Below are 14,209 nucleotides of genomic sequence, written 5' to 3'. Positions count from 1 at the left end.
TATAGAAAATCTTCCTAAATTTTTTCCAGTGGAGACATATAGCCTGTTAGGTTGTTAATACATATATGGACCAGCTACAGGTTCGCTGACATCATGCAAGGGAGAAGAGGAATATCTAAGAGAGGACTCATTGCTCTTACATACAACTGATTAGCTCAGTTCACTTTGTTTTTAATTGCTGCACTTTAGGTGTTAGACAGTTATGCTACACCATCCATAGGGAATGCAGACATAGGTTTTTTCTAAATGTGCTTAGCATGTCAACATTTTAAGCGTGGGCTTGTGATTGTTACCACTAAGGCTTGATGAGAGAGGGGCCTCGGTATTAACTATTGAAAGCAGGGGGCCTAGTAATGGCTATTGAAAGCAGATCTGCGGGGTATTTGTATTCTTTGTCATGAAAGATGTTTACTGTATTCAGCATTTCGCTGATCACCCTATAGTGTCTTTTTTTTTCTTTTACATTCAAAATTCATTAAACGAAGTTGTTTTTAACAAAAAAATGTCAGCACCGCTTCACATCAGTCTAGCTGACAGTGCGTGTGACTAGCACTTTCAGCCCATAGAGCTTTTTTTCTTTTTCGAAACCAAAATGACAGTTAAAATGAAGCAGTTTATGCCATCCTTTTTCTTCACTGGACCCAGTTATGAAAATAAGTCCTATTATGAAAAGTGTATTTCTAGAAACCACAAAAGCACTCCTTCAGAGCTGCGCTCCCCAAGTGTTGCACTCTTCTACTAGAAAATGTTCTCTAAAAGAGATAGTAAGGCTGTGACTGATTGCAAAAGCAAGTACAAATAAAGTTCAAATCTTTGAGGACATTAAAATATGTTTAATTAAACATCTCAATGCTGCAAAATGGGCAATTTACTCTCTAGTACAATCTCATTGTATGTCAGCTTGGAAAAGGGTGTAGCTGGGAATATTAATGTATGAACGATATGCCACGCGCTGTGCCAGAAGGGAGAATAAGTAGGAGACATTTCTCTCAGACCTTCTTCAGTATTTAACTCTGGGGTGGAGGTTTGGGGGGTTAATCTTTCTATTTCACTAAGCAAATAAAATACTGAAAGAAAATGATGGAAAGCGGAGAGCCATCCAAACCAGAGCAAATACAGAAAAGAGTAATGAGAATGCATTTCAATATGCATTAGAAAACCTGTTTCACAATACTGTTTCACTGATTTCCCCTCAAAAAAGTTCAACTCTGCAGCTCCAAGCGTCTAAGAAATCTTATTTCTTCAATGTTCATTTTTACATGACTTCTGCTTGGATTTAGAGTTTCATTTCCATTTTTATTGTAAAAATATTACTCTCTAATCTACATAGCTTATAACACAGAAAGGATAGTTATTGCCTGCTTCATCTAAAATGGGAAAAGAGAGAATTAATAATCTCCTAGATACAAACTGGGACAGGAGTTAAGCAGCGTACTACAAGCAAACTAATCCCTGTGAAGTTTGCTAAACACACAGTGATACTGCTGACCGATCCCATATGAAAGCACGTGTCCTTGCCACATGTAATATCAGACACAGATTAATAAAATCTTATTGACATAGATTCACTCTGGCTATAAATTCAGTGCTTACTATTTTCCCAACACATCAGCAACCTCTTGTCAAAGCCCACAAGGACAAGGATGCTCCTAAAGGGTGAACAAGACAAGAAAAGCGGTAAAAATGAGGGATTTCAGAGTAGGAAGGAACATGATCACAAAATGATCAACCACCATTTCTTACTGTAAATGTCCCAGTGTAAAAAGGAAAAGGAGATAAGTCACAGAACTGAGAGAAGAACAGTAGAAAAGGACAAGAGGGTCAGTTAAAGGGAAGAAAATAACTCAACAAAATGTGGACAAGAAAGCTGGAATGTGTTTCCTGAGGTCTGTAAAAGGTTTGGACTATGCAGATGGAAAAATATTATACTGTAGTAGCACACTCTGTAAGGCCAAGCAGCAAGCATTCCGCTTTCTGTGGAGTGGTTGCAGAAAAGTGCTCTGTCTCTGAGGAGTTAATGAGAAATCAGCGCTGAGCCATACCTTTGTGAGCTGCTGTTCCCAAAGCTCTCCTGTATTTTAAATTGGCTCTTTACATCCATGATATTTAGGGCTTGATGACTTTAAGATACGGGCTACTTGCCAGGGCCGCAGGGCACAATCTCACACCCCATGGCCACAATCTGAGGCTCAAAGGAGCCTCTTGGCAAGAGTGACCCCACGCAACTGGTGACAGCAGGGAAGCCACAAAGCTGGAGCTGCAGCATTCTTACAAGTGGGGTGAAAAGTCTCACCCACACAGAAGTGGGAAAAGAGCAACTAGCTCCCATCTATTTTATTCTTGTGTATTTGCTGGGGTGGCAAGGGGGACAGAGCAACGACGATGCAGCCATCACATCAATTACATTCATATCAAAGACCACTCATTAGAGGGGTATGACACAGAGTGATGCGAGTCTTTCAGTACAAGGATATTCCCAGAAAAGGATCTGACCTGCCAGGGAAACCACACAGAAGACACTGGCACTGCAGGAGTATTTGCCCAGAGCTACACCAAAAACTTTACTAACAAGCAACACGAAAGCATCTCTCCCAACCCTCCTGCTTGCAGCAACCCTGCCTCCAAAGAAACTTTTCTCCCTGACTTGCTAATCATGCCCCGGTCGAGCAGGGGCAGGAGGCAGGAGAGGGGTGGGAAGGGCGAAGAGGGCTGGTGATGGGGGGGGGGCGGATCGGGGCCGGTCCCGGGGACACCCCGCCCCGCCGGGGCGGGACGAGCCGCCAGCCCCGCTCCGAGGCATGTAAAAGCGGGGCGGCGGGGCCGGGGAGCAGCGAGCGACCAGCCGGGGCTGCACGGCTGAGCAGGTGAGCGGGGCCGGGTGGGCACCAGGGACCCGTCCCGCACCGGGAGCGGCACCGGGAGCGGCACCGGGAGCGGCACCGGGAGCGGCACCGGGAGCGGCACCGGGAGCAGAGGCAGAGCTGAGCCTCACCTCACTTCGCTGTTCCACAGGTTGCACCAGTCGCCGGGATCGCTGCACAAACGAGCAAAACGTCGTCCGAAATGGCAGCCGAGGTGAGGGTGAACTTTGCTTCTCCGGCGGGGTGGTCTCGGGGTGCTCTGGCAGACGCGAACTCAACTGTGCGATAACTCCAGTGCTGCAGCCTGCCATGCTTGTTCGGGTGCTTCTCTCTACTTGATTTGTTTTTCTGGGGTTTAAATGGAAAAGGGGTCAGCAGACATATTTGTTGCAATATTTCTGACGACCCGCCTCTGATTCTGGTGAAAACCCACAGTAGTGAAGATAGACTTAGATACCTCAAAGAAAGAGTTAGATACCTCTTGCCCATCCGAGCGCTTGGCTCCCAGCACTGGCCTTTCACACCCCATCTCCTCTGCCGCTCACCCCAGGGGACTGATTTCCCAGCGAGAAGCTGCAAAACTTTTGCTTTTTCAACTCCAATTTCCACCCCTGCAACTCCTGCTGACAAACCTGTTTCAAAAATCGATCTCCAGCACCCCCGTGCCTACACCCCGTCCTCGGTTGGACTTGATGATCTTAAAGGTCTCTTCCAACCAAAACAATTCTATGAATCTCCTGCTGTCCTCTCAGGCACGTTGGCTCAGGCAGTGGCTGGGGAAAGGGCTGCCCGGTTCACCGGCCCCGGCCCCGGCCCCACCACCGGCGCCGGCGGCCGCCGCTGTCCATGGTAGCCGGGCGGGCGCCCCGGTGCCGAGCTGCTTCGGAGACCTTCTGGGGGGTAGTTTGGGGCCGTGGGCTGGGGTTTTTTTTTTTTTTTCTTTCTTTCCTTTTCATTTTACCCTAACATTTGTAATACTGAAAGGTACCCAGACCTCCCTGTCTGGAGTCTGCGCCTTAAACAGTTGTGTGCTAATTTTATGCCAAGGCTTGCAAGAACGTTGTGGATGCTGGAAATGCTTCAAACGGTAACTTCAAACCCTTCATAGTTACAGGATTGTTTTAGAGCATGTGGCTTGTACTGGCCTACAGCTCTTTGTCAACTGAGTATTTTCTTATAGTCTCCCTAAGAGAGTGGGGTTTTTAAATTATTTTTTCAAGTAACAGTAGATACTAGCTTTCACTGTATCTCTGACTCCCTTACTTTTTTGCCCTGTCAAGAGACTATTAAAGGGTTAGTGATCAGCAGCTGCCTTAAAAGAGAGATCCATGCTGGTCTTGCAGCATATGCCCTGATATTCGTTTTCAAGGACAGGAGATGCTCCCTCCAAAGTCTTGTAGGACTAAAGTATCTTGGAGGATTCCTGAGCCAAAGGGCTGACACCTCAAGGGCTAAATTCTAGTAACAGTGACATGTTCTCCACCTCTAAAACTACTTGCCAAAGCTCTTAAAGTCCAGGACTTTTCTGCTTAATGGTACAGCACTGAAAAAATGTTCCTGAGTATGTCCTCAGTTTTACTTGGATAAAAAGTGGGCTGGACATTAACTGATTTTTAGGTGATAGATGAGTAAGTCTTTTGAATGTGTCTCTTAACTTTATTACTTGCAGGGGGATAAAATGATGGGAGGAAGGTTTGTTGGAAGTACAGATCCAATTATGGAGATGCTCAGCGCTTCCATTACCACTGATCAGAGACTGGCTGAAGTTGACATCCAGGGGAGCATGGCTTATGCCAAAGCCTTGGAGAAGGCTGGGATCCTGTCTAAAACTGAGCTGGAGAAGATCCTGAGTGGCCTGGAAAAGGTATTTCTTTCTTTCACAAACTGTCATGCGTACTGGAATGAATGGCTTCTCATCTGACAGTATCTGTAGTAGACTCCCTGATTTGCTGTGCTAAAAAGCATCTTTAAATGTCCTCAGGTCCTGTTCCTTAGAGGTAGGCATGTACTGAAGTGCTTTGTGAAAGGAAGTGCTGTCCTACATCATGGACATGACAGGCCCATGTGTATTGCATTTGGTACACTTGGAGGCATTCTGGGCAGGGGATCGATGCTCCGGGTGCATCCCGCTAAAGACACCAAAGCCCAGCAGTAGGATGTGAACCGGCTGACAAGACCCAGTGACAGCCTGAAGCCCTGATGTGTGTGTTGTCACTGCTCATTGACTGGGAATGAGCCGCCTCAGTGAGGTGTGCTCAGGGTGACCTGCCCGCCCTCCTCTTCAGACTGAACGTTCCCCAGGAGTTGTTTCAGTATGAATTCAGAATATTCTTTTTCTGCTGGCACTCGGGATCCTTTTGAGTCTGGCTGCCTGAGTTAGTAGGAGGCAACGCATAGCATTGTATAGGGGTGAAGAGAAGTCAGCAGCTAAGCGCTATTTTAAAAGGTCCATTGCTGTTGCTCACCCACTATGGACAATGGTGACTCTGTACAATGTTTGCATAGGAAAATCTTGGTGGACGATGCTAAAGCAATCCCTGACAATTCCGCTCACTTTCTCATTGCAATGCTCAAATCCTCCTATAGCCATAAGACCACAGGATCATCACAGGTAGAGAGACGAACCCCACCAAGTGCAGCACAGAATACCAGCATATAGCAAGCAGCCAGCCTTGGCCTCAAGGAACAGGCATGCCAGAGCTCGCGTGACACTTAGCAGTTTGATTGCCGATGGGACGGCACAAGTTGGTGTTTGCTGGGGACAATTACAGCCCTCACGCGCAGCAGGGTAACAGTAGTGGCTGACTGGTGTTTCTGCTGATGTTTGTAGATCTCTGAGGAATGGTCTAAAGGAGTCTTTGTGGTGACCCAAACTGATGAGGATATCCACACTGCCAACGAACGCAGACTAAAGGTTTGGGTCCTCTAACCTCTTGCTCCCGTTCCTCTGTAGCTAGATCTGCTTGACGTTAACTGCATGCACCTCTGTCCCACTGTGAAATTTCCCCGGACCGCGTGGCACTGAAACCCCAGGTGCAAAATCAAGTGTCTCCAAGACCCCCTTTTGTGGAAGAGGCACTGTACAAGTGTAGAACCCAAACCTGCCCTTCCCCAGAAGAAATCCCATGGCTACTCACAGGATCCTAGAGCTGTGTCCCTTCCAGGCAGGGAGGAGGTCTGCTTATGCGGAGTTTTCTCCTTAGAACACAGAGACAGGTATCTGATAGAAATCCTCCTCTTGTCCTCAGGAGCTGATTGGAGACATAGCTGGAAAGCTGCACACTGGAAGAAGCAGGAATGATCAGGTATGTACAGAATCTTTTTTTCCTCCTTCTGTACTGCTCCTCATTCTGACTTCAGAAGACCTTAGACCAGAACAGCCTTTGGCTCTCTTTCTGAAGAGCAAAATATAGTGGCATTACCACATCAAAATGACCAAATGATGAGAGGAAGATGCACCTTCCCAACACATAGAGCAAGGAGGGGTTTACTTTGCAGTAAAAGTGGACAGTCACTAAGTATGTCACATTCTGCTTTGACTGACTGTGGCCAATCTCGTACAGGTTGTGACTGACCTGAAGCTGTTCATGAAGAATTCCCTCTCTGTCATCTCCACTCACCTCCTGCAGCTCATTAAGACCCTGGTGGAACGCGCTGCCATGTAAGTCCTTTTGCATATCCACGGCCTCGGCCTTGCAGGGGCAGGAGACTTCTAGGCTTGCTCTTTGACTGACACCAATCAGGGCAGCAGCAGGGTCTTCTGCAGAGGAAGTTACACACAGGCAGCGTGTGATAGCACAGGGAAAGACAACGGACCCTCTTTCTCCACAGTTCACGTCACAGACACCTTCCCCTTCCCCCACTGTATTCTGGCAAAGGAATCGAGGTGGGAGGTCCACACAAGACTTTAAGGTGCCAAATCCATCTGAAGGAGGGGGGAACTTTAACATGTGTCAAATAGTTACATATGAGAAAAGCTCAGCTGTGATAACTCCTGTCTAACTCTCCTTCTCACAAACCACCCTCTCCAACGGTGGTGGACTGGGGAATCTTTGCCGGCTACAGAGGGATTACTGTACCGGCAAGTCTCCAGGGAGGCCTAGGGCAGGCACACCACACTGGACGACCAGGAGATCTAAACCCAGTGTGCTTAGGTAGCAGGTGACAGGGAGAGGAAGACATCGATCAAACTCAGCACAACACAGGCTGAAGCAGCTCTCTTTGTGAGCTTGCCAGGAAACCCTGGAGCGTACCTACCACTGCCCTCTATCCTGACAGCTGCTGCTCACCTCTTTCTCTCCTTTCCCATGCAGAGAAATCGATGTTATCTTGCCTGGCTACACCCACCTGCAGAAAGCTCAGCCCATCAGATGGAGCCAGTTCTTGCTCAGGTAACCACCTTTGACACTTGGCTGGAGGAAGCCTTCTCCACCCTTGGGGCCCTGCTCAGCTGGAGCCCAGAAGTGCATCATCCTCTGAGGGGACAGCCCGGGGTGGTGACAAACCAGCACTAACCTTGCAAACTGGAACAGGAGCTCCCCATGTTCCTTTGTGGCTCTAACCTGGGACTCAAGCACCCAGTGGGCAGTGGAGGCCGACTCCCTACATGCTCCATCCTTTGGCCAGAGTTACACCTCAGCTAATGGGGTCACATGGAGAAGCTTGTATGGCTGCTAGCTGTTCCAATTCAAAGGGCCTGAGGGCCTAGTCTCTGTTTCAAGTCTTTTCTCTTGGAGATGGGATTCCAGGGTCTAGGTGTGGCAGCATGCTGCTTGGGAAGGAAAGGGACATTTTCTGACTTCAGGTGCTTCATCTCTCATGTCTTTTTATGTCCATTACTAGCCATGCTGTTGCTCTGACCCGCGATTCTGAGCGCCTGGGAGAGCTGAAGAAGAGGATCAATGTCTTGCCTTTGGGAAGGTAATATCTAATATTTGTGTGATCACTGGGCCTCACTTTGCTCTGCAAAGTCTTCAGAGGTGCCTTCCCTGCTTCCTAGAGATCAGTTTTGGTTGGAGTGTGCAGGGTATCATGCATGACTTGTGTTTCTTTCTTCCCTGACAGCGGTGCTCTGGCTGGAAACCCTCTGGAAATTGATAGAGAGCTTCTGCGTAGTGGTAAGTGTCTCCCTGTGATTGAGTGGCACAGGACTGCTTGTAATATCTAGGAGGGAGGGAAGCATTGATACGTGTCCCCCAATGGCACTGTAATGCACTGTCCTGGAGCCAAACCCTTTCTTTATAAGGCTTTTTATTGCAATGAAACAGGCAATGCCTGTGAGGTGGGAGCAGGAAGAGCCACCTCTGCTGCATGCTGGATGCCTGGGGCTAATAACAAAGACCCCACTCAGTGTAAAACTTAAGTATGTTTGTGCTCCTGGCGCTACTCGAGGGCTCAGTCACCTCCATGCTGGGGAATCCTGCTGCATGCAAGCGCCAGTCATGCCAAGCCTGACCTCTGTCCATCACCTTCCTTACAGAGCTGGACTTTGCTTCCATCAGCCTGAACAGCATGGATGCCGTAAGCGAGAGAGACTTTGTGGGTAAGCACAACTCAATCACAACTTCCCACCGCTGTTTTAGAAGCAGGCTTCTGAGACCTTCCCAGTTGACCTCCCTTGACAAGGGGACTGATATCCCTCACTAGCACGTAACACCAAAGCTCCAGTCAGGGCTCCCTGGGTTGTCAAGCAAACAAGCACGTCTTTCACCTCCTGATTTCCTGCCTTCTCTGCAGTGGAGTTCCTCTCTGTTGCCACCCTCCTGATGATCCACCTTAGCAAGATGGCTGAAGATCTCATCATCTACAGTACCAGCGAGTTTGGCTTTGTAACCCTCTCTGATACCTACTGGTAGGTTTCTGGTATCTGAGGAGTAATTCTCCTCAGCTATCCTCCCCTGGGAGAAAGAGAAAGTGGTTGGGGTCTCCATGCTGCATGAGGCGGACACAGCATTAAAAAGCTGGCAGAAAGGCAGCGTTAGGGTGAATATTCTTCAGTAATGATCACTTATTTCTGATTCTGGTAACTCAACCAAGTCTGCAGTCAGCAGACACTCCTCCCCAGCAACTGCTGGCTAAGAGAACTTCCTCCTCTGCCGGGAATGCCTGCCAAAGCCCTGCCTTGACAGCCGGGTTTGCAATCCTAACAGACTTCCTGCTCTCGGGGTGGCACGACCACAGCCCTCCCTCTCCCGGTTCACAGCAACACTTAGTCTGGCCTCTTGATGCCAACTCTGGAGAGGCTGGTGAGGAAACCTCCTTTTTGCTTCCTCTTTGAGAAGTGGGACTGTATGGTAGCTCTAGAAGAGACTACAAAAAACAAAAGCTCTGCTTTGGGAAACGTGAGAAACTCAGTTCACTGCTTTCCTACACCCTAGAAAGGTGTCTGGGTAAGGGGGACCTATGTGCTACTTTTGGAGGGATGGGTCAGTATGTTGCATGAACTGTCTTAGCCCATGTGTGTAGGACTGGGGTCTTGCTCACTGTTACACTCCACCCACCTTCTTTCAGCACTGGCAGCAGCCTGATGCCTCAAAAGAAGAACCCCGACAGTCTGGAACTGATCCGCAGCAAAGCTGGCCGTGTGTTTGGACGGGTGAGCCTGCTAAAGAACAAAGAGGGATGGGGAAACTGCTCATACCTGGGCTGAAGAATCTTGTTTCTTCTTGCCCCTGTGTAAAGAACTGTGCCCAGTCCAGGCTCTTAACCTCTGCTGGGGCAATGTGCTTCTCTTCCTAGAACTAACTGCCTCACCTATTTCTCTCTGCAGTTGGCTGCTATTCTCATGGTCCTCAAAGGACTTCCAAGCACCTACAACAAGGATCTGCAGGTAAAACAGATGTTAGTTTTCACTCCATTTCTCTGAGCAGACACAGCCATCTTCTGCTCTTGAGCACTCTTGCCGCTACACTTCCCTGCACAGACCCTGCTTGTGTGTGGCATGCTGAGAAAGGGTCGGAAGCACGGCATGCTGCATCAGGTTGTCTTACAGCAATTTCCATCTCTGTTCTCACCCAGGAGGACAAGGAGGCCGTCTTCGATGTTGTGGACACCCTGAATGCTGTGCTCCAGGTTGCCACTGGAGTGATTTCTACCCTCCAGGTAAGGCTTTAGCCTCTTACTTTTGAACATGGTTGGTGGGTACATTCTGTGAGTAACACAGGTAAGAGAGCTCTAGACTGGTCCTAAGATGACGGCTCTTCTGTGGCTCACCCATACTGCTCATTATACCCACCAATGGCAGCTAACGTGTCCCCAAGGAGGATCTGATGATAATATCTCCCTCTAACCTTCCTTTCTGCAGATCAACAAGGAGAACATGGAGAAGGCTCTGAGCCCTGAGATCCTCTCGTCTGATTTGGCTCTCTACTTGGTTCATAAAGGAGTAAGTATCAGAGAGAGACTTGGAGCTGTGATTTCTTTGGATGTAGAATACTGCTCAGCGAGGGCCTGAGATGAGGCCTTGTGTTCTGTCCCCAGGTGATGATCAGTCTGGGTCAACAAACATGAAAGCTGGAAACACATTATTTACATGTATCCCAAGTAGTGGAAATGCTGCCAGGTGGACTTGGTAGTAATTTACAGGTGGAGTTTTACCTCCTAACACCTCCCCTCCTCACACCCCAGAAAACCCAGATTCACATTGCATTGCCCTAAGAGAAAGCAAGCCAACCAAAAAAGACAGCACGTCCATTTTTTCCTTTGAGGCTGCACCCCAGTTGCCTGGTCACTGACTGCGGTCTCTGCTTCTCACTGCAGATGCCATTCAGACAAGCCCACACTGCCTCTGGGAAGGCCGTCCACCTCGCTGAGTCTAAGGGCACGACCATCAATAATCTCAGCCTGGATGACTTGAAGAGCATCAGGTTTGTATCACTGACGGGGGACAACATCACTACCATTCAGCTCCACCAGGGCACGGGCAGCAGCTATTGGGAGGGACTGGAAGAAACTCATGCCCTGACCTGGAGGCACCAGCCCTCCAGAGGAGTTTGGCTCCAAAGTTCCTCACTTTCCCCTGGGAGCTGACTCTTGGTCTGTCACAAGCAGCTACTGGCAGGCAGTAGAAGGGCAGAAAGAGGGCTGCCAGAGGCCGTTCCCCTTGGAAAAAAAGCTGCGTCTCCACTCCCTCACCCTCTCCACAGGCAGAGAGCATGTAAAGGCAGCCAACAGCACCCAGCACTCTCCACTGACACCTCTTCCCTTTCCCTCCCCAGCCCCCTGTTTGGCAGCGATGTCTCCCAGGTCTTCAACGTCGTCAACAGCGTGGAGCAGTACACGGCCATGGGTGGTACCGCCAAGAGCAGCGTGACTACCCAGATCGAGCAGCTGAGGGAGCTGCTGAAGAAGCTGAAGGAACAAGCTTAGAGTGTGGGGAGAGATCCCGTGGATGCAGCGTTGTGCCTATCACACTAATCTGGAGTTAATAAACACTGGGGTGTATGTAGTTCACTGAAACTCATGTCTTGTGTCTTTCTTCTAAGGGGCTTGATTGAGCTGGGCTTCTTCAGCCCTCGTGAGGGTTGGGGAAATGTTCCCTGCTGTGAAAGAACGGGGGCTCTCCCCTCCCTGGCAGTGGAACTGGGTTATAGGATTTTCCATCTCTCAGGTGCTGGTAGGTAGAGAGCAGCAGGAGCGTCCGTCTACAATAAGAGATCTGAAAATGTGTCTCTTGGAGGGGAGGGTGGCGCATTAGGGAAGCGATCGTCCCTTTGTAATTGGCACCAGTGAGAATGCACCTCAAATACTGTGTTCAGTTTTGGGCCCCTCATGACAAGACATCGAGGTGCTGGAGTGTGTCCAGAGAAGGGCAAAAAGCTGGTGAGGGGTCTGGAGCACAAGTCTTACAAGGAGTGGCTGAGGGAACTGGGGGTGTTCACCCTGGAGAAAAGGAGGCTGAGGGGAGACCTTATCGCTCTCTACAGCTCCCTGAAAGGAGGGGGTAGCAAGGTGAGAGCTCGTCTCTTCTCCCAGGTAACAAGTGATAGGATGAGAGGAAAGAGCCTCAAGTAGTGCCAGGGGAGGCTTAGGTTGGATATTAGGGAAAATTTCTTCACCCAAAGGGTTGTCAAGCATTGGGACAGGCTGCCCAGGGAAGTGGATGAGTCCCCATCCCTGGAGGTATTTAAAAGATGGGTAGACGTGATGCTTAGGGACATGGTTTAGTGGTAGACTTGGCAGTGTTAGGTTAACAGTTGGACTTGATCACCTTAAGGGTCTTTTCCAACCTAAATGATTCTATGCAGCACAAGGCTGGATCCAGCAGTGCCAGAATAGGCTACACAACATGGTGAGGGTGGCTTGTGGATGTGCACAAAGAGGCATACCTGATACTGCATCTGCAACACATGCCACATCTCCAGCTATCACTGCCCTCCTCATAGGAGTATACTTGCCCACCTGCCTGCCTTCTGACAGGAGGACTAAGAGGCCAAAATAAGTCTCCTCACCACCTGGCACCTAAACTTGAATAGTCTTAGGCAGGACTTGGCCAGCAGGTCAACCCACAGGTCATTCCAGCCCATCACAAAACCACCTTTGGCTCTGGTTTCCACCAAAGCAACAGGTGTTGCATAGTCCCAGATGAAGCTTTTTCCTCTGTGTGACCCAGGCCAAACTAGCTGGAGCAGAATGCTTGAAAAGAGACTGGCGTGGCTGGCTGCCTCTTACAAATCTTATACTATCTGCCTTCTGTCTTTACAAAAATATAATCAGAACAAAGACCAGGAAAAGGTTTACTTGGGGAATGAGAATGCAGCAACCTTGTGTCTTTCAATGGGTGAAAACATTTGATTAAACAAACACTTGAAACATTATTCCCCACTATTGTTCTGCAGTGATTTCTGGATCGAATATGCCTGCTGTTTGATTCAAAAGGTAGAGAAAGAACAGTTGCTTACAAGGGAAGATGGGGCGATTTTCATTAAACACCAAACCTGCTCAAACCCGGCACCTACAACACAGTAGCACTAGTTTTGTCATGGACAATCTCTTTTCTGTCACAGCGTTTTAAAGCTGGTGTTCTGCTCAGCACCCTGCCCTCCATGCTGATGCAGCAACACGTTACTGACTCAGTACTGCAAGACTCTGTAACCCACATCGGTGATGGCAGTATCACAGAATCACAGAATTTTCAGAGTTGGAAGGGACCTCTAGAGATCATCTAGTCCAGCTCCCCTGCTAAAGCAGGATTGCCTACAGCACGTTACTCAGGACTGCATCCAGGAGGGTCTTGAAAATCTCAAGAGAAGGGGACTCCACAACCTCCCTGGGCAGCCTGTTCCAGTGCTCTGTCACCCTCACCGTAAAGAAGTTTTTCTGTGTATTGCCTCACCATGTTTAGGTTTAGGGCTGTAGCACAGACAGTACTAACTGCCATGAGCTAAATCTCCTGCGATTAACAAAGTTCCCCAGCAGACACAAGGTGCTTTCACCCTACCTTTGTAGCATGCGTGCTTTAAACACGTGGGAGAACCAGCAACAGAAGTTCCTTTTTGTCAACACTTCCCCCCAACCTCAGTCTCCCCTTATTCTGGCCCTAAACCTGATCTCTTCTCCTGGCATTTAAAGAGCAGCACATTTCAATCACCACTCCATATACCTCCGCTGCGTTTGCTCTGTTACTTCCTGCTGTGTTTCTGTTTTGGCACTTGTGTCTCACTTTCCAGATAGGTTAGCTGTGGCCAGGAAATCACTTATGCACACTGAGCCGATAGAGGAAAGGAGCAAGAGAGGGAGGGGACACCAACAGAGTCAGAAGAAGCGATATCTCCACATCTCCACCTTACTGTTCTTTTTTTTTTTCCCTTCCATAAGCTTTTCTGATCTGTGCCACTCCCCTCTTTTTCCCTATTTGTATTTTCTAGCTCCCGCTCAGTACCTTCAGAGGCCTCAGCTGAACAGATTTTCTCTCGCTCCCAGCAGCAAATGTCCAGCATTGCTCCTCGTGACCAGCGCTCAGTAACACAGGGCCCTGCCAAACTGAAAGCAAAAGGGGAGTTTTAGCAGATTATCACATCTTGATTTCCTACTTAAATGAGTAGTTCATAATCACTAGTACTTCCCACCCACCCTTTTCTTAAAATTGTGAAATGATTTAGATTAGGAGGGACCTGTGGAGGTCTCTGAAGCTCCACAGACATTACAGCAGTGTGTGGTCCACAGTGTCTTCAGACTTTCATCATCATCCTACCATGACTTATTGTGATTTGGGATTTTAAAGCCCTGACCGTTACGACAGGAAGATCTGTATAGACAGAAGGATCAGTGGTTTGGACACTACTCTGGACTTGGTCTTAAATACCTGCTCCATTACCAATCATAGGACAGGACTGGAGCCAAGAATTCGT

General features: G+C 48.7%; 1 protein-coding gene across 1 annotated transcript; it reads left to right on the top strand.

The window, feature by feature from the left end:
• Window positions 1-3,063: 3,063 nt before the first annotated feature.
• Window positions 3,064-11,312, top strand: LOC309679567 (argininosuccinate lyase; the record flags this gene model as incomplete). Its single annotated transcript, XM_082492915.1, has 16 exons — window positions 3,064-3,075; window positions 4,531-4,725; window positions 5,692-5,775; window positions 6,110-6,166; window positions 6,425-6,522; window positions 7,175-7,252; window positions 7,704-7,781; window positions 7,926-7,978; window positions 8,341-8,403; window positions 8,598-8,712; window positions 9,372-9,456; window positions 9,631-9,690; window positions 9,879-9,962; window positions 10,165-10,245; window positions 10,620-10,726; window positions 11,078-11,312. The coding sequence occupies 16 exons, from the start codon at window positions 3,064-3,066 to the stop codon at window positions 11,226-11,228; spliced, it is 1,401 nt and encodes a 466-aa protein (XP_082349041.1). The 3' UTR covers window positions 11,229-11,312.
• Between the last annotated feature and the right edge of the window lie 2,897 nt (window positions 11,313-14,209).

This window comes from Vanellus vanellus, assembly GCF_965231255.1.
Source record: "Vanellus vanellus genome assembly, chromosome: 19".
Classification (NCBI taxonomy): Eukaryota; Metazoa; Chordata; class Aves; order Charadriiformes; family Charadriidae; genus Vanellus; species Vanellus vanellus.
This window is presented reverse-complemented; position numbering and strand designations above follow the sequence as displayed.